Here is a 24,251-nt window from a genome sequence, read left to right as displayed (position 1 = left end):
CTTACGTAGCTACAACGTGTAAGTGAAGACAGCCATGCACGAATACCCACCCACCTTCCCAGGGGTCGTAACCCCTGCAACCCATAGAAGATAAAGATGCTTCAGTAGCTGATTAGTATTTTGTCTTTTTAAAAAAAAAAATCTCACGGGATAGAACGAACAGATCAGAAAGATAAATATAATAAACTAAAACAGAAATTGGAGGAAACAGATAATTAAAATAAGTAATAAGTGTTTCTAAATTAAAAAAAAAAATCTCACGAGATAGAACGAACAGATCAGAAAAGTAAATAAAATAAGATAAAACAGAACTGGAGACTGCCACACTCAAACCAAACTCCGCGCCGTCATGACGTCACACACGACAACACCCTTACGTCACGGGTCAAAGCCGACGCGTGGGATCGGACGCTTCTGTCGACCCAAATAATTTTGTTCACCAGTTCTTCTTCTTCTTCTTAACACTATGGTGTGGAATCTACTAACTGAAACCATACCCCCAGAATTTTAACTAAAGTTCAGAATGATGTCACATATTTAATACACTACACTCACAAGCAAAAATGATTATCACAAAGAAAACCTGTGGAAGGTTCTTCTGAATACAAAATGTTCATCTAAGGCTGAATGTAAGTGACAAAAAAAAAAAAAAAAAAAAAAGCTTGAACATGGCATGCTGAAAAAGGTGGTAAGCATTGGGAAGTATTGTAACTCTACAAAAATGTCAGCAGATGAAAATAAATTGACAACTAGTTCTACCCCTAGTCTACTACAGCACTCTGTTCTTATCCTCACAGAACTTAAAAATGAGTTCTTTACATTCAGAAGCAAGCAAAGGATTGGAATGTTATAAGAAATTACTATGCAGTACAGAAATACAGTATGTAAGCTAAGTGATGGAAAGTTGTAATTTACATGTTCAGGGAAGCTCAAAACAGATACCATATAAATAAGCAACTTAAGTACATATTTTGTTACAGAATCCTATAATATATACTCTTGAGAGACAAGTTGCAGGTCAAGATGAACATAGAATTTCTGGGTGGAAGCAAAAATAGGAGAGCAGAAAATCAATGAGAAGTGCAGCAATAAAGGACACACTACAGCAGTAAGATGCCCAATTTGAGAGTTGGGAAAATATCAATTAAAAGTAAAGTTTAAGAACTTCAATTTAATACGTGTTCATAATGCATTGAAGACAATATACTTGTTACAGTTTGTGAACCACGACCCTCGAAAGGTAAAAATATGTAATGCACAATATTATACAGGGTCTGAGGTGGGAACATTGACTTTGACATATTTGTGGAATTAATACCTGATTACTGTGTCACTCATCAACTTTTCATTAAATTAATAATTATTTCACCCTCAATGGCCAGTTGGATGCAGCAAAAGTACAGCTGTCTTGGATTACAATGACTGCCTGTCTCTGTAATTCAGATACACACATGGCATCTTTACTCTCATAACGAGCCAGTTCTTTCTTTATTTCCTTGCTTCTTCTCCTGATTACCAGATATATTTCTTGTTGGAGATCACCACCACCACCACCTTTATCGTACTTCCAGTCACACTAAATGAACTAACAAACAGCAGTGGCTTCATTTGTTAAGAATGCCTCTCTTATAGTCTCAGAATTACAAGAGCAGTGATTTGTTTTGGTGCATTCACCACAACAGTAGTCTTATGAGTGCTTTTGCTCCTCAATTTCTGGTAGTTGCTGTTCCGAGTGTTGAGGTACTACTTGGCTACCTCTACATCCCTGGAGGCACTTCCTTATTATGGGTACTACAGGACTGACATAGCAAAAATAACAAGAATACTTTTAACAATGGAAAGTACAGGCTGGAATATAACAATATTATGAAAAGGAAAGTTGTTATTCGCCATATAGCAGAGAAGCTGAGTCACAGACAGGCACAACAAAGAGACTGTCACAAATAAAACTTTCAGTCAGCAAGGCCCTCATCAAAAATAGACGACAGACTGCCACTGGCAATGTGGCTTCTGTTGCCTGAGACTGCAGTCGTGTGTGTGAGTTGCATTTGCGTGAGTGTATGTGTCTTTTGTCTATTTTTGACAAAGGCCTTACTGACCGAAAGCTTTATTTGTGACAGTCCTATTGTTGTGCCCATCTGTAACTAAAGAATATTTTACTGTGTATAAACTTTGTACTGTGTTCTCATTTTTTAACTTTTTTAATATCCTGTTTTATGAGGTAGAGATTGGGGATCAGACCATTATTTACCAAAACAAGAGTGGAAAACTGCCTGAAAACCACACTCGAGCTGGTCAGCGTACCAGACTAACAGATGTTAGTCCACTGCATGGATCTGAACCTGATGTGGCTCACTTCCCAGTTTCACATGCTAGCATGCTGCATGTTAAGCTGTATGTGTAGCATTTGGGCTATAAAACTATAGAAACATAATGATTAATTCAACTGGTCCAGTAAAGCACAAAATGAAGTAGTTGAGACAGACTCATACAAGAACCAATTTGTGTAGGCTAATATATGTTAAAATAAAAATGAAAATTCACAGTACAGTAAAACTGAAATGTTCCAAGAAATCTAATAACATCAAGTAACTACAGGTAAGGAGCCTTCCAGTTAAGCACATGCAATTTCAGCAACACTTAAGATGCTTTCTAAATATTTATTATGTGTTCAGGTTAATCAGGCGCAAATACACGATTTTGTCTCGTAAAACATGCATACTCACATTGATCATCAGCTGAGCTCGATTTCAGGTGAACTGCACAGCTGATAGCAATTAAGGGGCTTGATGTACAGTGGACTCAATATTAGTCACACAAAGTGCACTTAAAAATTACTTTTCATTGTGAGGTATGTCTGTAGATAACAGCCTACATCACACTTTTTCCTGCATGTACACATTTTACTGCGTCCTACTAATTCATCACTTACTGAAAGTGATACAAATAATAATAATAAAAAAAGAACAATGAAGCAATTAATCTAAGAGTCTATGAGAAAGCCAACAGTATGGCTAAACTTTACAAGGGGGCTATCTACGGCAAAAGTACTACCATATCTGTTTCTGCTTCCATGAACCTTTCCAGCCAACAGAAGCTTTATGTGTCTCATTATTAAAAGTCATTATACATTGGTATTCAATCAAAATATCCTTAACCATTATCTCGGATCTCTTCAATGTATGGCACAGACTACTATAGACAATGATTCATGAGACCAAGAGGCTGGTACCCTCTCTTTTATTTCCATTTATGTTTCCATCTAATGATGACAAAACAGCGTTACAACCCTGTATGCTATAATATTTGTGTTCAAGCCCAAACATAAGACCCTGAAGGAGAAACACCAAATGCCATGACAATATGTCTAACACATACTTTATGGTTCGTGTATGGACCTTTTATGGATGATTTAGTCCATAAAGACACTGCTCCTATTATAGTGTAATAATCAATGTACCAGAATAGTGCAACAGCACTATTATAATAAAATTCATCATGTAAGGATAAATTTCATAATATAGTCAACACACATTTTTTTAGCAACATTAAACATCTAAAAAACACAGAAACATCTATGTACTGCATTTTGAAGTATGCCGAGTAATAGGTGCAAGATCAAAATTATATCTCAAATCACATCAACTGACACTACAAAATTCCCACAAGTCCAGATTCCAGTCCATTGACAGTGACTGCAGTCAATGTAAACTGCAGTCAGCTTTTTATTTTACTCGTGTACAGTCCACAAATCTACCAATGGTCCAACTACAGCAGTTTTGCCCATTCTTCTAATTGTCTCTTTCAGTTTCTCTATCGTATAGTAAGGATCTACATTAATGTTGAACATTGTGTAAAGTTCTAAAGAACTTACATCATTAACTGTTGAAGAACATTCTCCTCTCGTACCAATTCTAATAATTGTAGGAAGTGACTCAGATTTATGCAGCAACCTTTCATATCCAATAAGTGGTAGTGCCATACTTGAACTGTAACAAAATCTATCAATGCTGTGGTATGTCTGGATAACAAAATACAATAAACTGTATATGTCAGTGTTGGGCATCTGACTAATCAGCAGTAACTCATGATCTTTCTCTGATGTTAAAGGGGCAATTGCCACAGCTTTACCAAAAAACGCTGCTAGTCCTAATCTGTCATGAACCTCCACTAAATCTTGCCAATAATTGCGACTTGTTTCTGCTATATATTGATTGGAAACACGTAACTGTGCATTTAATGCTCCACGGTAAAGTCCATCTCCAAGTATTCCATGTACATGAACATGCACCTGGCTGGCTCCTGCAGCAGGGAACGTATCCCAAAAGAGGACTGGAAAGCGAGCATTTCTATCAATTGAAGCGACTGTGCCAAACCACTGCAACGAAGTGTTAAAGAGATCAACAAACTCTTGAATAGTGATTTCTAATATACTATGTTTATCTGGGATGAAAAGTCCGTGCCATTTATCAATCTTAAACGTGTTCGCAGCACTTCTTGATGATTTTCCTTGAACGCGCCCAAATATTTCCCCAGCAGTCATAATCGCTGCATTACAAAAGTCACACCCTGGCAGTGTTTGATTTATAAGTTCTTCTATGTATAGTTTCGGAGGTTTCTGGGGCTTTGCTGTAGGTCTCTTCGCCCTTAACGGATTATATGCTGTTAGTTTGTGGCTATATTTATGATACACATGGGTGACTTTTTGTCGTTTAACTTCTTCGAACAGTTTTGGATCATATCCTAACCACTCATGGACTTTGTTTGCAAACTTTGGATGGAAATATATCTTTCCTTCTCTTACATCTACTCTGTAAATTTTGTCAAATTTCTCAAAACTTGCTTTACATTTACTGTTCTTAGATGAACGCCATAATAAAACATTTTTATACAGATGCTCGATTCCGTATCTAATATTGTTCCTAAAGCAATCGTCAGTGTGATGAATCGAAGCATGCACGACAAAATCATATTTTTCGTCAGCGTTACGCTGAACTACAGAAGACCGGACATCGTGGTCATCTTCATCACTGTTATATAGAACAAGTACGCCTGCCACTGTCATTATCATTGCCAAAAAAACGACGTTCCTCCTAATGTTCCACCGGCACAACGACTGCATGGCAAGTTTGTATCACCGAGAAAACAAATGTTCAAATCACTGCACTATGCGCACGAACAACGAACATATTGTATATGCTGTAGCACGTTCGACAACTGACAATGAGAGTAATAAAAATAGTATATTTATACTACTATTGATTTTTTAATTATTCTTTCCGTGTACTTAATCCACTCACACTCTACGAAACGTATGAAAATGATATTAACGATTAACGCTTCAAACTGACAAATTTTTTTTCACTAATCACACTACGACACAGCGAGAAGTCGCGTACAGTAGAAACCAATGACGCAGGTTGTCAGATAGGATGTTATTGGACCTGCGCCGGAGCTGGCTGTTCGATTACAGCCCGCTAGAGGTGGCAAAAAATAACGTAACTGATAGAATTAACCGGTTACTGAGAAGTAACGGTTACTGCGATAACCGTTCCTCTGATTCTGGCAGTTATTTCAATAACTGTTTAGTGTCAACAGTGCCTCGCGCCATCTGTTGACCGAAGATCGTACTGCGCATTTGGAAGGCGTTCTATAGACCATGGGAATAACTGTGAGACTGCGCGCCATCTGTTGATAAGAACTGTGTACTATTTCGTGGGCCTTCGTTACTTTTAGCATAAACAAATAAAGTTAATGTCCGAGCCGAGGCTGATAGGAGCTGCAGTACAGGCATTAACAAGTACGGTCGTTCCCTTAAGCCACCGCCTTACGTGTTAATTTAGCTTGGACGGGTAGTACAAGGAAAGTTACTAAGGAATTCGAGCGACTATGGAAATAACTGTCAGAGACCGGTATTCTCCTCTGTCAGTTATCGTTATTGGCTCGTAGTTCTAGTTCTCTGGTAGTTATCGGGCTACCACCACAGATAACCTGGAAGCTGGTAACGGAATAACTGTGTGTCTAGACGTTCCTGACTCGGTGATTCCAGTTAAAGGTCGTAGTTCCAGGTGATATTTCCAGAGAGGATAGTAACTGGATCGAACAAATATTTTCGTACTGCTACGGAAATAGCCGCTGGCCATCGCGAATGACAAATAACATGTCAGAAAGTATAACATAATACAGTGGAATATAATAATTATTATCCTCATCATTTGTCAGGAGATTGTCAAAATATGTGAATATATCACAGTAACTGCTAATATTTACAGAATTGGTACACTGACAGAATAAAACACAGTTACGTACTTTTAATAAATTTATCGTACACAGAATACCCGATCTTGACTGTTGCAACCAAGTGCTGTCAAAACTGAAATATAGCAGAATTTTTACCTAAGCTGGTCTATCAGTCTCTGTTACGATATTCATCTACAGAGTAGAAGGAGGCGTCAATGGAAGCGTCTGATTCCACCCGTCTGCTTCGACGTAAAGGTGTTGTGGTGTGTGAATGTCATTACGGCACGGTGTTTATAAGTTGGTTTTTGTGTGTGTGTGGGGGGGGCTGTCGATCTAGGTTGCAGTGCCGGAATTTGCTGGTGGTAATTAATTTTTTTTTTCTAGCTGTGATGTTTTGTGTATTTATGAAGTATTGAATGTGATTTAATTTATGTAGGGATGATTGATTTGTGGACTTTTGGAATTGTGGTTTTATTTTTCGCAGTTGTAGGTGTTGGTTTTTTGGCATCAGTAGCTGTGGTGGACCTATATAGGTCACCGGAAATGACCGATTCCCATTTTCATAGTTGTGTGTGTTGATGTTTTAGTATCGTCATCTGAGGTTGACCTATGTAGGTCAAGGGAAATGTCTGATTCCAATTTTCGTACTTTTAGTTGTGGGTATTGGTGTTTTGGTATGGTCACCTATAGTTGACCTATATTGTTCAAGGGAAGTGTCCGATTCCTGCAGATTTTTGTTGGTGTAGCAGAATGCTGTATTTTTTTTCTTTTTGTTCTTCATTTTGTGTTTTGGGATCATGGTGTATTTTTTTTACTAGCTTTTTGGTGGGAAATGTTATTGTATTATTTATATGTATCTTCGTGTTTGTTGCCATGTGTATGTAGTGACGTCATAGACACACTTAAAATAGCCATTTCCGGCATATTGATGACAGGTGGAATCAGACACTTCTGTATCAAATAGTCTTTCAAACACACTGTAAACCGTGCCTTATCTGAAACCAAGTTTTTAATGGTTGCTGACTTACTGGCAGTTTATTGCAAATGCATGTTCCTGAATATTGGAGCCCTTTTGGACCAAGGTAAGTAATTGTAGGTCTTTATGTAGATTGCTGTTCCCATTTCTAGTACTGATATTATGTATTAAGCTATTGGTTGGAAATACTTGTAACAAATTTCATTAAGGAATAAATATACTAGGAAGCAGTGGTTAGAATACAAAGTTCCTTGAACTGGTTCCTACATGATGTTCTTGAATTGATACCACAAACGATTTTTATTACACGCTTTTACATGCGAAAAACTTTTGCTACGTTTGATAAGTTATCACAGAATATGCTCCCTTATGAAATAATAGAATGAAAAAATGTGGTATGCCCTTCCCAACTGATTTTATTATCGAGTTGTAGTCCCAGAAATGTAACACTGTCAATCTTTTCGATCTGCATGCCTTCATATGTTATAAACATACTGCCGCTGGAGAAATCGAGCAGTTTGCAAATCTGACATAAAACTTGGATTAGCGTACTCACACTTTCCCCAATAGGACTAGCTTTTACAGCACAGGAGTAAACGACTCTGTCACATTACGTATATTTTTTGTTGTATTACAAGGCTGTACACTTTATTCTATTATGTGAGCAGCACAAGAAATTAAGCTTCGAATTTAACCTACAGTACTCAGTTTACATATTACTTCATACTTAAAAACGCACGTTGTTAACATTTTACTGAAACAGTGCTTTGGCGAAGTTCCGCGTACTTTCTGTCGCAGCTGCGAAGATAATATTTCTAATAGCGACCGATAAGCTACAAACATATAATATGAAACACTAATAATCGTTCTAACATCAACTAAAATGTACCCGGAGTTAATAAGCTAAGGTTATGACACGATTCATACGACATTCCTGCTATTTCACACTACTCGCAGTTATACTGATAACTAAACTGATGGATTCCAACTATGTCGTTATTTAACTGTCGGAGTATTCGGTATTCGCTAGCGAAAAATAACTTGGCAGTTATTAATAACGGTTAACGATAACGGTTATCAAAGAATAACTGGAACTGTGATAACGGTTACTCCAGAATAACCGTTTGGCCCACCTCTACAGCCCGCACGTCGGAGGGCGCTTCCGCGCATAGAGGCGGAGCGATAGGGGCAAACGTGGAGGGGATGAGGTCTGCGCATGCATGGCGGCAGAGAGCGGGCAGACAAAGTATACTCGTTGTGTATGTGTTTGCATAGGGTCCGCCTTTAGCAAAACACATTTTTGTTTTTTAACCCAAACATGTTTCACTGCAGTTGCAGCATCTTCCGTGGGCTTTTATTTTCCATCTGTTAAAGATAAAGAGTGTTCTTTTCTGTTTGTATACATGTAGCTATTAGTTTTTAAATCGTAATTACAGATATTTTAAAAAAGAAACACATAAATTACGAATTCATACCTTTTTACCACATGGCGTAGTTTTTCTGAAGTGTTGTGTTTCTACAGTGACCGTTTTTTAGCACAGTTTGTCATCTGCAACCACTTATACCTTAAAGTAGACAAATTGTTTAAGCCAAAATTACGATTTGAAAACTTATTTTTATGTTTGAAATTATTTAATTCTACGAGAGGGGACCCAAAAGAAACCGGACTCAGAGGGCGCAAACTCTCCATGAATGATCACACTACATATGTATGCACCAAACTTTCTCGTGTGATATACCTCCTGAGGAAGCTGAAGAGGGTAATAACTGACCAGTTTCTCACAAAAGTCTACCATGCACTCTTCCACAGCCACATTAGCTATGGACTGTTGTTGTGGGGACACTCCTCAGGCAGCAAAGATGTGTTGCTATTACAAAAAAAAAGCCATCAGGATAATATCCTCTAGCAAAAGACTGGACCACTGTAACCCTATTTTCACCAGGCGAGGCATAATTACTGTTTTTAGCCAGTATATGTTTTTCTGCCTCATGTATATAAAAGAAAATCAAAGGAATTTTAGCATAAGACAAGAAATACATAATCATGACACTCGCTGTAAGAGGAACATTGAAGTGCCAAGGTGTCGCCTATCAAGTACACAAGACAGCTTTCCAACAGTCGCCCTAAAAATGTATAATCAACTGCCTCCAGAAGTGAAATCCCTGCCACCTGAATTTTTTCGGAAAAAAATTGCTCAGGACTTGAAACAACATCCACTATATTCCTTGGAAGAGTTTTTCAACAGTGGTTCTAGTGAATGGACAAAATAATAAATATTGTTATGTTTTATATATAATTTTGCCTAAATTTAATCTTCTTTTTATGTTCTCAGTTAACTGCACATTTAATTTTGTGTTTTACTTAAAGTACACATTTTGCCAAAATGAAACTTTATGTGTGTGATCTACATGGTCTTGTAAACATTTTGCTTTATGGTATTTTCATTTGCTGCTATGAAGTTTTACTTTCCTGTTTAGTTATATTTCATTTTCTCTATGTTCTATGTGTTTTTGTGCACTGCATAAATATTTTCTTTTATTTGTAATATAAATTTTGTATATGGTGTTGTATAAATGTTAGTTGATAAACATTGTATTTGTGACGCAGTCTGTCCAGCCATGGCTGGTAAACGACGAAGATATAGTAATAAAGTAATAATAAAGTAGACGTAGTGCAGGGTTCTCACGCTAGATGGTGTTAGTAGATACCATGAAACAGCTGTGCAGACGGCGTCAGTGTAGAGCTGAACGTGCAAGTATGGTATTGTGTTTCTCTGTCTGTTGGCGGGTTACCTCTGCAAAGTCGTTATGGCAACTTAAAAAGAACAAAGAGTGTGTGTGAAATTTTGTTTCTTGCTTAAAAAAACTGCAACGGAGACACACCAAATGCTTCAGGAAGCTTCCCAGGAGGACGCTATGAGCCGCACACAGGTTTTCGAGTGGTTTGGGCGCTTTAAACGTGGTGAGATGTGTGTTGAAGACCAAGCTCGTTCTGGACGCCCTTCAACATCCTGAAGTGAGGAGAACATTCAAAAGGTTCTAGGGCGCTGCAGTCATGGACTGTGCGTCTGGTCCCGGCGGAGGTTCGAGTCCTCCCTCGGGCATGGTTGTCTGTGTTTGTCCTTAGGATAATTTAGGTTAAGTAAGTGTGTAAGCTTAGGGACTGATGACCTTAGCAGTTAAGTCCCATAAGATTTCACACACATGTGAACATGTGAACATTCAAAAGGTCCACCAAAAGATCAACGAGGATAATCGCCAAACGATTGTTCAACAGTTCATCAGTGTTCAACAGTGATGAAGATGATTAAAAGGAAAATGTAAGTGAAACATTATGTAAATAGGCACACACTTAGAGTTAAATAATTTCAGACATAAAAATAACAAGTTTTCAAATCGTAATTTTGGCTTAAACAATTTGTCTACTTTAAGGTATAAGTGGTTGCAGATGACAAACTGTGAAAAAAAAAAACGGTCACTGTAGAAACACAACACTTCAGAAAAACCACACCATGTGGTAAAAAGGTATGAATTCGTAATTTATGTGTTTTTTTCTTCAAATATCTGTAATTACGATTTAAAAACTAATAGCTACATGTATACAAACAGAAAAGAACACTCTTTATCTTTAACAGATGGAAAATAAAAGCCCACTGAAGATGCTGCAACTGCAGTGAAACATGGTTGGGTTAAAAAACAAAAATGTGTTTTGCTAAAGGCGGACCCTATGCAAAAACGTACATATTGTTAAAGCAAACACGGAAGAAAAGAGCTTCAACCCCAAGATGATTAAAGTACTCGTTGCCAAACTGTATTACTGCGTTCAGCAGTCAGGTTAATTTGCCTATGGTACATCGTATTATACATTCAAGTCTTCTTCTTCTTCTTTCGCTTATGCCTAAGTCCTGCAGCGATGCAGGGTCGGCGTGGTTACAACGGATTTGGCTATGAGAGGAATAATACATTTTAAACCCGATTCCGATCAAGCGTCTACATGAGAGAAATTGCACTTTACGTCTTGACGTTGCGTCAGCTGCTCCTCAGGTTTGGACTGCGTGACGTAGGAAGAGAACAACAGCTGACGCATTTTTGTGAAGACGTCAAGTAGAATTTTTCTCAAAATGACTTGTCTGACAACAAAATAATCGAAACTGATTGCGATAATTGTCATTTACTGCAATTGGGGCTGTATTATGAGTAATACAACAGAAAATTAATTTCATACTCAAATGGAAATCATTGCATATGGTGAAACTGTTTCTACTCAATGTTATTTTTTAAATGCGTGTATGTGGGTGTGTCTGACTGTAGTTAAATGTGAATCAATGAGCGTAAAAATGAATTACTAGTAGAAAAGACTAGCGCAAAAGACAAACGTAAAAATTCTCAGTATGTTATATTTTTCGCTGTCAACGGGCGTTATGGGTGTAAATTAACTCGTTCGACATTGCACTGAGAGAACTCTTTTATGGTCCATCGAACAAGCAAACAACTAACCATCTTCTGAGAATAGCTCGAGGGAATACTGACCGATAGCGTCGAAAATCACCAATATCTCGACAGGTAACCCACCCTGTCATTTTAACACATTTTCCAACTCATGCCTTGGAAATGATACGGGTTTACTTCGCGCAATATCGGAGTTTTTGGCGTATTTGGCCGCGGTGAGGCCGAGCGGTTCTAGGCGCTTCAGTCTGGAACCGCGCGACCGCTACGGTCACAGGTTCGAATCCTGCCTCGGGCATGGATGTGTGTGCTGTCCTTAGGTTAGTTAGGTTTAAGTAGTTCCAAGTTCTAGGGGACTGATGACCTCAGCAGTTAAGTCCGATAGTGCTCAGAGCCATTTGGCGTATTCATCCGGCCGCATTCTTGCGAGTAATTAGAGCATACAACACTCCGGGAAAACTTAATTTCTCCTTGGGGAATATGCAGAACATTATAATCTGCATATATCATAAGATACAAATTCATAATCAGTAAAGGCTGGGAAGTTCTCTCTATGTATGCAACTGATATGTTGAATTTTTTTGGAAATTTGTGATAAGTTCCTATGGGACGAAACTGCTGAGGTCATCGGTCCCTATGCTTACACACTGCTTAATCTAACTTATGCTAAGGACAACACTCACACCCATGCCCGAGGGAGGACTCGAACCAACGACGGGGGGAGCCGCGCGCGCGCGACCTGTGTGGCAAGGCGCCTAAAACGTCGCGGCTAACCCGCGCGGCAACTGATAGGTTGACAAACACGTTTTGTAAACCATGGATCTTTAAAACCGAGAAATACCTACGCTTTACTTTGTTCCAAAGTCTACATCTACCATCATCATTGCTATCAGTCCGTGTCCGAATCACCTGATTGTAAATTTAGGGTGGTAGGTACAGGGCTTTAAGTATTCCTTCTGAAACTTTTCAACGGGCCCCACACAGTGTGCTCACGCTATTTTTTCACGCACAAACGATTCAGTGTCTGTTATCTTCAAAGTTTGCCCCCCCCCCCACCCCACCCCACACATCTTTTAACCTGTGCCCAAATCAGATCTACCTGTTTATACCGACATGATTTGCGAGTAAACGTCAAACTGTGTGACCACATTCACGTGCAAGTTAGATTTGTACGTTCTGTCCCCTAGAATCGTATAACTTAACGAGCTGCGGACGTTCGACACGAGTCTGGTGTATACTGTGCGGAATATTTTTATTTTTAAGCAGAGCATAGTATCCGCTTTCCTGGTGTTTGTACTTCCCATTTTCTCCGCAACAGCTGAATGATACTGTCGCGGTATACACCGACCGACTTCGAAGCAAGTTATAGCAAGAATTGTTCATTGAACTACTTCTTGAAACTGACAGCGTTCATTTCCGAATGTATCACTGCTGTTGATCTTGCACCTAAATAAGAGTTTACTTTCAATAGCAAATCTATAAGAAGAGAATACTTGTCCGAGAACCTTTTCCTGTGGGACTTCAAAACCGCCAGTACCACCACTCGTTTTCCATCAGGTATTCATGGAATGATTCTGATTCACCCAAGCTTCATCAAAGCAATACACTTTTGAACAACCTCTTTCTCTCGTGCCATGCCTAATTATAAGGGATGTGGTTCACGCGGTGATTACAGTGTGTTAACTGTAAGACGGCAGAGTTGTGTGAGGAGTGCGGGGAGAGGAGGAAGCAAGCATAGGCTGGCGAGGGGAGAGGAGCTGTTTGGGGGGGGGGAGGCACGTCTACCAGTTGCAGTGCTGGCATTACAAATTGCACGTCATGCTTACACGAAAGCAGACGAAAGGCTTGGAAGTAAAACTAGCTTTAAATGTTTTTCGTAAACGAAACTGAAATCGTCATGTACATTAAAATCTATATATATATATAAATAAATGTATGTATGTTTGTCTACTATGCACTCACAAACCATTCATCCGATTGCAATGAAACTTTGGTGTTCGCAGGCTCGGCACTATCTTCCGCACTGAATAAAATTCCGCTATCGTGTCGCGAATGACACGCTGGTTGAAATCATCGATCATTACTTCGATTTCTCCACTTCTTTTCCTAAGTTAAAAGTGAGAGAAAGATTTACAAGAAAGTGCCTTCTGCACTGCATGTATTTTTTTTTAATTTGGAAATGTACTGTAATATGAATGTGTTTCGAAATAATACAGTAACCAGTGGTGTTTCGATACAAAGCAATACGGTAGCAAGGAAAAATGAAATATAAGGTAATTCGGACGAAATAGGGGCCTCCTTCAAAGTGATCGTGAACAAAATGTCTGAAACGGAAACTCACCTTCCCTACTAGGCGTTTGTGGTGATACGCCAGGATGATTCTTGGAAAACTGTTTGAATCTTCCAATGCTACGCATGCTTTGTGCTGTGTATGTAGCAGCTCTCACTGAAGATTTGTAAAAGGGGTGAAGCAATTTTTTCTGCTCCGTTTCCCTTTCGCAGAATTCAATCACACGCAATATAATTTTGCGAGCATCGCTACGTAATACTGATTTCCTTCTAACTGTAGGCCTACCGGTAGGGGTTGTTGGCGACTCCCGAGATGGGCCAGCAACTGCCTCTTCACTCATTTTGATAATGTTTAGCACAACTGCACAATAAAAACACGCAGAACAGTACAGCGCAAAACAATAACGAAGCAGACGACAATGGCTACCTTGTACAACACAGTCAGCTACGTAATGTTGGCAGCAGTCGAAACTGCGTGCCTACCGAAGCCTCCCGATGTTTACCGACTTCTACCGATTCAGGACTAGGGAGAGGTCTGCCATCTAAAAGTTTACACACTGTACAGTGGACAGCTGGGGACAAGAAGAATCGCATTCCAGTGAAGAGTGTTGCAGCTCACGCCCTCATCGATGGACCTTCTGTATTTCTTGGATATTCTCTTAATTTAAGCTTGGATATTAACGACACATTCTCACATGGAAATGGATGGTTCACAGTTGCCATAGTGAGAGGTGGTAGCGGAGTTTCTAGTGTACCTGGACTTGCAAGTTTTAATGATAGAGATGTAATTGCCTATCGTATTTACCATATGTTTGAACTTGCTAATAAAGACTTTGGTAAATCAGCTCATGGCTCAACATCTCCACTTGTATTGTATATATGTAACAAACGAAAATTCAATCCTTCTTTCAATCAAAAACTCTGTTCTTAACATATTTGAAAAAAAAATGGCTTTTAAAATTCTTTGCATTTACAGCCAATTTTCACATGCATAATTTAACAAGTTTTAGTGATGTCAGGTACTCACTACTTACGTTCATTTCAAACACAGATCGCTTTAAAATACTGTTGTCAAAAACCATTCATTTATGCTACAGGCGTCTTGCGATTTCGATATTTTCAGGCTACACAGAACGAAATTTCCCTAAGACTTTTGTAGCTTTAACATTTTCATTTACAACTCTCTGTACAGTTCTCTTGCCAGCACATACTTCTGCAGTTCGTTCCTCTATCTTCAGTATGTCAAAAATAGGAGTCTCGTTTCAGATCCACGTTTGAAAATTTGTAAATGCAGTAAGCAAACCTACTCTCCTGCTTTGTGAGGCCTTCGCGTTTATTGCTGTCACTTGACATATGTATTTATAAATCGCACCAAAACATTTACAGAGAGACATTCACAGCTATAGTGCTACAAGAAAGTGACAATTACCGCTGAATCAATAATTCGGTTGCTCTGTGAATGAACTACATTGTCGCGAAGTACAACAGCGCAGCATGCGGGAGAGAGATTTTCGCAATCTAGTTGTAACTGCTAGCCGCTGGGAGAGAGAATTTTATTGTCTGCAAAATTACTGGCATCGACATTTGCGTTCCTGAGATATCGTACAATTCTTACGTTACCATACATTTTCCCCGCAGTGTAAAAGTTCATATTGCAAATTACAGCACTCGTCGGTAAGGAATCGATTTAGTTTCTGATCGTAGACCTACCAGATAACTCCATTCTGTTAATAAAACAGCCACACAACATATACGGGAGCGATAACATACGCGCTAAAAGGTATCGGAACGGTTATAATGTTGATGCATCCACAATTAAACATCGCAGAAATTCGTCTCAGTAATGACATAATATTAGATTCAGAGGAGGTAATGAAGTTCTCACTGTTCATTAACATGTTTTTCGGCGTGCAAATTTCAGGCCAACGCTTCATATAATCCAAGATGGAGACCGCGCGATCTTACGCAGGTAGACCGTACTACGCCCCTCGCCATAGTACTAAGCCCCTCTCGCGGCAAAACTGGTAACCTCAAAATCTCCGTCTGAGGCTCAGAACAGTAAACTTACAACACCTAATGTGCAGGAATATAAATTTTGTTCTTCTGTTATATCCATGCCCTTAGCCATAACGATTTTTGCGCTATGGAAGGTAAATAAATCACTAGATGACACAATTAGTCATACTGTCTTCCAAGTAGCTGATACACGTGCTATCACGGCCGCTGAGAGCAAGGATTGGTCTCGAGGTAGGATGTATGATTGGGCCCCATTTTCAAATACAGAAATCCAGTTTCATTGTTACATTACATTACATTGATACTTGTTCCATAGATAATGAATTCCACTTTTCCTAATGATGTGGAATGATTCAGTTTACAGTTACTACTTCATATCTAAAAATCATCTACTGAGTAGAAGGAGGTGTCATCCAAAAATCCTTTTAGTTTGTTTTTAAATGCTGGTCGGCTATCTGTCAGACTTTTAATGCTGTTTGGAAAGACTTTTGTGGCAGCATAATTTACACTTTTCTGTGCCAGTCAGATTTAACCCAGTACAGTGAAGATAATCATTTCTTCTAGTGTTGTAGCTATACGCATTTTGCTACTTTTTTTAATTAGGATGGGCTATTAATAACAGATTTTATAAGGGAATATGTTTATGAGGGGGCACCCAAAAAGCAAAAAAAAAAAAATACCGAATAACATTAATGTGGGCGGAGCTTGTGTAGTACGCATTTCTGCCGCTAGGTGTGCATAGCGCAACTCATTGCAAGGTTCAGTGCCACCTGTATTGTTGATTTGGCTTGTTCTGTTCAGCGCTGTGATTGTTTTTGCCATCTTTGTTTTGTTCTTGTTTCGTTTTTTGTGATGGCTAGTTTAAGTGAACAATGTGCAGCCGTGAAATTTTGTTTTCTGCTCGGTAAAAATGCTATTGAAACTGTTTTAATATTGAAAACAGCTTACCAAGACCACGCTGTGGAAAAAACTCAAGTGTCGAGTGGTTTGTTCGATTACAAATGACGACATGTCGATTGATGACAAACATCTCTCTGGGGTTCCATCAACTGTGTAGTTCATTTAGAGTTTGTTCCCCCAGGTCAGACCATTAATCAAACCTTTTATTTGGAAGTTTTAAGAAGATTGAGCAACAGTGTTAATCAAAAAAGACCAGATTTGTGGCAGACAGGGGACTGGTTCTTCCCCCATGACAACGCACCTGCGCACACAGCCATCTCTGTTAGACAGTTTTTGGCTAAAAATGGCATGGTTCTGCTGCCCCACGCACCTTACTCTCCTGACCCGGCTCTGTGCGACTTTTTCTTATTTCACGTATGGGAAGGGGCATGAAAGGACACCGACTTGCCAAAATTGAAGAAGTGAAGGAAAAAAAGGAAGGAGGAGCTGTCAGCCATTTCTAAAGATGACTGCAAAAAATATTTCCAACAGTGAAAGCACTGGTGGTACAGATGTATTAGTTGCAACATAGAGTATTTTGAAGTAGCTAAGGTTGTTTTGTAAACAATTTGAAAAAAATGTAGCTTTTAAAAAAGTAATTCCGTTTTCTTTGGGTACACCCACATATTGTCAAGGTACTGTGAATATCCCTAGTATCTTAAATAAATGTCTGCAAGGAGATCTTGAGTGGGCTCCAGCTACTATTCTGATTACAGGCTTTTGTGCAATGAATACTTTTTCTCTTAATGATGAATTACTCCAAAATACAATGCCATACAAAAGCAGTGAATGATATTGGGTTAGGAGGCTAACTTACTGACATGTTTATCACCAAAATTTGCAGTAACCCTGATAGCATAACATTTCAGTAGATCACCAATGTATTTCTTCCAATTCAGTTTCTCATCAATACACACCCAGAAATTTTGAATATCCTGCCTTAGCAACAGATTTACGTTAAAAGTCTATATTTATTAATGGTGCTAGCCATTTACTGTGCAGTACTGTATGTACTATGTTTTCTCAACATTTAGTGAGAATCCATTTGCAGAGAACCACTTAAGAATTTTCTGAAAGACGTTATTTCGAATTTCTTGGTTGTTGGGAGTGATTGATATACACTCCTGGAAATTGAAATAAGAACACCGTGAATTCATTGTCCGAGGAAGGGGAAACTTTATTGACACATTCCTGGGGTCAGATACATCACATGATCACACTGACAGAACCACAGGCACATAGACACAGGCAACAGAGCATGCACAATGTCGGCACTAGTACAGTGTATATCCACCTTTCGCAGCAATGCAGGCTGCTATTCTCCCATGGAGACGATCGTAGAGATGATGGATGTAGTCCTGTGGAACGGCTTGCCATGCCATTTCCACCTGGCGCCTAAGTTGGACCAGCGTTCGTGCTGGACGTGCAGACCGCGTGAGACGACGCTTCATCCAGTCCCAAACATGCTCAATGGGGGACAGATCCGGAGATCTTGCTGGCCAGGGTAGTTGACTTACACCTTCTAGAGCACGTTGGGTGGCACGGGATACATGCGGACGTGCATTGTCCTGTTGGAACAGCAAGTTCCCTTGCCGGCCTAGGAATGGTAGAACGATGGGTTCGATGACGGTTTGGATGTACCGTGCACTATTCAGTGTCCCCTCGACGATCACCAGTGGTGTACGGCCAGTGTAGGAGATCGCTCCCCACACCATGATGCCGGGTGTTGGCCCTGTGTGCCTCGGTCGTATGCAGTCCTGATTGTGGCGCTCACCTGCACGGCGCCAAACACGCATACGACCATCACTGGCACCAAGGCAGAAGCGACTCTCATCGCTGAAGACGACACGTCTCCATTCGTCCCTCCATTCACGCCTGTCGCGACACCACTGGAGGCGGGCTGCACGATGTTGGGGCGTGAGCGGAAGACGGCCTAACGGTGTGCGGGACCGTAGCCCAGCTTCATGGAGACGGTTGCGAATGGTCCTCGCCGATACCCCAGGAGCAACAGTGTCCCTAATTTGCTGGGAAGTGGCGGTGCGGTCCCCTACGGCACTGCGTAGGATCCTACGGTCTTGGCGTGCATCCGTGCGTCGCTGCGGTCCGGTCCCAGGTCGACGGGCACGTGCACCTTCCGCCGACCACTGGCGACAACATCGATGTACTGTGGAGACCTCACGCCCCACGTGTTGAGCAATTCGGCGGTACGTCCACCCGGCCTCCCGCATGCCCACTATACGCCCTCGCTCAAAGTCCGTCAACCGCACATACGGTTCACGTCCACGCTGTCGCGGCATGCTACCAGTGTTAAAGACTGCGATGGAGCTCCGTATGCCACGGCAAACTGGCTGACACTGACGGCGGCGGTGCACAAATGCTGCGCAGCTAGCGCCATTCGACGGCCAACACCGCGGGTCCTGGTGTGTCCGCTGTGCCGTGCGTGTGATCATTGCTTGTACAGCCCTCTCGCAGTGTCCGGAGCAAGTATGGTGGGTCTGACACACCGGTGTCAATGTGTTCTTTTTTCCATTTCCAGGAGTGTAGTTGTACCGTCAGCAAAAAAAAACTAGCTTTGCATCTTAATGAATATAGAGTGGCAAGTCATTAATATACAGGGTGATTCAAAAAGAATACCACAACTTTAAAAATGTGTATTTAATGAAAGAAACATAATATAACCTTCTGTTATACATCATTACAAAGAGTATTTAAAAAGGTTTTTTTTTTCACTCAAAAACAAGTTCAGAGATGTTCAATATGGCCCCCTCCAGACACTCGAGCAATATCAACCCGATACTCCAACTCGTTCCACACTCTCTGTAGCATATCAGGCGTAACAGTTTGGATAGCTGCTGTTATTTCTCGTTTCAAATCATCAATGGTGGCTGGGAGAGGTGGCCAAAACACCATATCCTTAATATACCCCCATAAGAAAAAATCGCAGGGCGTAAGATCAGGGCTTCTTGGAGGCCAGTGATGAAGTGCTCTGTCACGGGCTGCCTGGCGGCGGATCCATCGCCTCGGGTAGTTGACGTTCAGGTAGTTACGGACAGATAAGTGCCAATGTGGTGGCGCTCCATCCTGCTGAAATATGAATTGTTGTGCTTCTTGTTCGAGCTGAGGGAACAGCCAATTCTCTAACATCTCCAGATACTGTAGTCCAGTTACAGTAGCACCTTCGGAGAAAAAGGGACCAAAAACTTTATTGGCTGAAATGGCACAGAAAACGTTCACCTTAGGCGAGTCACGTTCATACTGAGTTGTTTCCCGCAGATTCTCAGTGCCCCATATACAGACATTGTGACGGTTGACTTTCCCGTTAGTGTGGAAAGTTGCTTCATCACTAAACACAATCTTTGAAACGAAAGATTCATCTGTTTCCATTTGAGCAAGGATAAAATCACAGAAATCGATTCTTTTAATCTTATCAGCTGCAGACAGTGCTTGAACCAATTTCAGACGATAAGGTTTCATAACTAACCTTTTTCGTAGGACTCTCCATACAGTTGATTGTGGAATTTGCAGCTCTCTGCTAGCTCTGCGAGTCGATTTTCCTGGGCTGCGAACAAATGCTTGCTGGATGCGTGCTACATTTTCATCACTCGTTCTCGGCCGTCCAGAACTTTTCCCTTTGCACAAACACCCATTCTCTGTAAACTGTCTATACCAACGTTTAATACACCACCTATCAGGAGGTTTAACACCATACTTCGTTCGAAATGCACGCTGAACAACTGTCGTCGATTCACTTCTGCCGTACTCAATAACACAAAAAGCTTTCTGTTGAGCGGTCGCCATCTTAGCATCAACTGACGCTGACGCCTAGTCAACAGCGCCTCAAGCGAACAAATGTACAACTAAATGAAACTTTATAGCTCCCTTAATTCGCCGACAGATAGTGCTTAGCTCTGCCTTTTGTTGTTGCACAGTTTTAAATTCCTAAAGTTGTGGTATTCTTTTTGAATCACCCTGTATATTAAGAACACAAAGGGAACCAAGACTAAACTCTTTGGGACAACGTTTGTGATACCTCATCAATTAGAGGACTCAAATGATTTTTGCAGACTCTCTGTGATGTTAATTTCAACCTTCTGCATTCTTCCAGTTAAATAGGAATTAAACCAGTTGTGCACTGTCCCACTCATATCACAATACTAAGCTTATCTAGAAGAATTGCATGATTCACACAGTCAAAAGCCTTTGAGAGATAACAATAAAACCCAATTCAGAGCATTTAATGTTTGATCAGTGAAAGCATATATAGCATTTTTTGTGGATACTTTACTTTTCAAGAATTTTGGATAAAGCTGTCGAATGTGAGGTTGGGTGGTTCTTGTTAGCATCAGACCTATCCCCCTTTTTATGTAATAGCATATTTCAGTCTATCTGGAAAAATGCCCAGTTTCAGTGAGCCACTACATATGTGGCTGAGAATCCTACTTATCTGTTGGGAACTTTAGTACTCTGTTGGAAATGTCATCAGTTCCATGCCAACTTTTAACTTTTGAGTGGCTCTATTATTTTCCTAATTTCGGTAGGAGAGGTGTATTGAATTTCAGTTTAACCAAATTGCATTGACATTGCATCTTCCTCATACAGTGTTGCATTTTCTAATGAACAGCTTGATAGTTTTTTCCTCTACAAGACTTAATAAAATGATTATTAAAAAGATTTTCTACTTCTGACTTTTTCTTACCAAATTTTTCATTCAGTTTGATAAAAATACAGTCTTCCTGTGTTCTTAGTTCCCCCATTTCCCTTTTAAACAATATTCCAAATTGCTTTATTATCAGAGATGCTAATCTCAGACACAGTGCACATACTTCCGGACTTTTTAATAACTTTTCTTAATACAGTGCAGTAGTTTTTATAACGTTTGAGTGTGTGTGGATCATTATTCCTTCTAGCTGTAAGATGCATTTCCCTTTTCTGTTTACAAGATACACAAAGTTTTGAATCACCTCGGTTCCAAGAGTTCCGGAACCTGTACAGAAAATTGCAATAGAGATCAACATAAACATCATTTCTGCCCTTTTTATTGCTCATGAAAACCACACATTGCATGTTGTACCACCATACAGCTAGACCTTCAGATGTGGTGGTCCAGATTTCTGTACACACTGGTACCTCTAATACCCAGTAGCACGTCCTCTTGCATTGATGCATGCCTGTATTCGTTGTGGCATACTGTCCACAAGTTCATCAAGGCACTGTTGGTCCAAATTGTCCCACTCCCGAACGGCGATTCGCTGTAGATCCCTCAGAGTGGTTGGTGGGTCACGTCGCCCATAAACAGCCCTTTTCGACCTATTCCAGGCATTGTCGATAGGGTTCATGTCTGGAGAACATGCTGACCACTCTAATAGAGCGATGCCATTATCCTGAAGGAAGTCATTCTCAAGATGTGCACGATGGAGGCGCGAATTGTCGTCCATGAAGACGAATGCCTCGCCAAAATGCTGCTGATATGGTTGCGCTATCGGTCAGAGTATGGCATTCACGTATCGTACAGCTGTTACGGCGCCTTCCATGACCACCAGCGGCGTACGTCGGCTCCACATACTGCCACCCCAAAACAGCAGGGAACCTCCACCTTGCTGCACTCGCTGGACAGTGTGACTGAGGCGTTCAGCCTGATCGGGTTGCCTCGAAACACATCTCCGATGATTGTCTGGTTGGAGGCATATGCGACACTCATTGGTGAAGAGAACGTGATGCTGATCCTGAGCAGTTCATTCGGTACTTTGTTGCCCATCTGTACCATGCTGTGTGGTGTCGTGGTTGCAAAGATGGACCTTGCCATGGACGTCGGGAGTGAAGTTGCACATCATGCAGCCTATTGCGCACAGTTTGAGTCATAACACCATGTCCTGTGGCTGCACAAAGAGCATTATTCAACATGGTGGCGTTGCTGTCGGGGTTCCTCCGAGCCATGATCCGTAGGTAGCGGTCATCCACTGCAGTTGTTGTCCTTGGGCGGCCTGAGTGAGGCAATTCATCGACAGTTCCTGTCTCTCTGTATCTCCTACATGTCCGAACAACATCGCTTTGGTTCACTCCGAGACGCCTTGACACTTCCCTTGTTGAGAGCCCTTCCTGGCCAAAGTAACAATGCGGACGCGATCGAACTGCGGTATTGACAGTCGAGGCATGGTTGAACTACAGACAACACAAGCTGTGTACCTTCTTCCTGGTGGAATGACTGTATCTGAGCGGCCTGTTGGACCCCCTCCGTCTAATAGGCGCTCCTCATGCATGGTTGCTTACATCTTTGGGCGGGTCTAGAGACACCTCTGAACAGTCAGAGGGACTGTGTTTGTGGTACAATATCCACAGTCAACGTCTATCTTCAGGAGTTCTGGAAACCAGGTGATGCAAAACTTTTTTTGATGTGTGTATTTTTATCCCTTTAGTAAGTGACGACATTTTAGATGGTTTCTTACAATTATGTTTCACTGTTTTCTTAGGGAAACCTTTTTCAGATATACTGACAAAAGAATCATGAAATATGTTAAATTTTAAATTAGCATCAGCTTCCCTGTACACCTCATCCAAGTCTAACTGTTGCTAAAGCTTTCACTAACATTTGCAACTGTTGAATAGTTAATTTAATGCACTATCTTGGAGGCCTTTTTCATTACTTTATGGAGCCATGTCATATACTGTAACTAGCAGTGCATCGTGATCAGAAGGACCATGCTTAACAAGAAAAGTTGTTATCTTATTAAATGTATCTTGATCTATAAAAACAGTATCTATCAGTGTGCTCTCTTCCTATACGGCCCCAGTAGGAAAACCAGTAAACGATTTCAAATTGAAAGCACCAAGTAATACTTCTAGGCCCTTCTTTATATCAGACTTGTTCAAAAATCTACATTGAAATGCCATAGACAATAATTTGCTTCCCTCTCTCTGACAGATAGCACAACAAAGAATCCAAGTTTTTCAGAAAAAGCTGAAAATTTTCCAATGGAGACCTACACACAACTACAATTATAAAAGAACCATTATTTAGTTTAATATCATGGACACAAGCTTCTATATGTGGCTTCAGACAAAACTTTTTAGTTTATATGTTTTTCACACTATGATAATTTTAACATATAAGGCAACTCTTCCTTTCTCTATATTCTCTCTGCTTGTATTTGCTGAAAGCTTACATCCACCTCCATTTACCATTTCCATATCTGTGGCGATATGATGGTCAGACAAATGCAGTACATCTATCTATCCACCCTCAGTATCTGAATCTTCTAAACAAACAAGAAGCTCATCTACTTCGTTTTTTAAACCCCCTGATATTCTGATACAATATACTAATGCTATGTGTCACTCTATCTTTAGG

The 24,251-nt window shown here is 40.4% G+C and overlaps 1 protein-coding gene across 4 annotated transcripts in view; it reads right to left on the bottom strand.

Annotated features, from left to right (window-relative positions):
• LOC126235731 (L-threonine 3-dehydrogenase, mitochondrial) overlaps nt 1-24,251 on the bottom strand; it is a 218,133-nt gene that overhangs the window by 22,410 nt on the left and 171,472 nt on the right. The window contains exons 1-2 of one of the 4 annotated variants that reach the window (XR_007544804.1): nt 3,875-5,520; nt 2,727-2,931 (exon numbers count right to left, since the gene is read on the bottom strand). The exons of 1 other annotated variant lie outside the window; for it this stretch is intronic. Coding sequence is in view for 1 of the 3 variants with exons in the window: in XM_049944506.1 (XP_049800463.1) it covers nt 3,875-5,122 (1,248 nt within the window). In the remaining 2 variants the exon portion in view is untranslated. Of the gene's footprint in view, nt 1-2,726; nt 5,524-24,251 lie in introns of those variants that run through there. 2 more of the 4 variants (XR_007544803.1, XM_049944506.1) reach the window with 2 other exon arrangements.

The sequence above is a fragment of the Schistocerca nitens genome, chromosome 2 (assembly GCF_023898315.1).
Source record: "Schistocerca nitens isolate TAMUIC-IGC-003100 chromosome 2, iqSchNite1.1, whole genome shotgun sequence".
In the NCBI taxonomy this organism is placed as follows: Eukaryota; Metazoa; Arthropoda; class Insecta; order Orthoptera; family Acrididae; genus Schistocerca; species Schistocerca nitens.
This window is presented reverse-complemented; position numbering and strand designations above follow the sequence as displayed.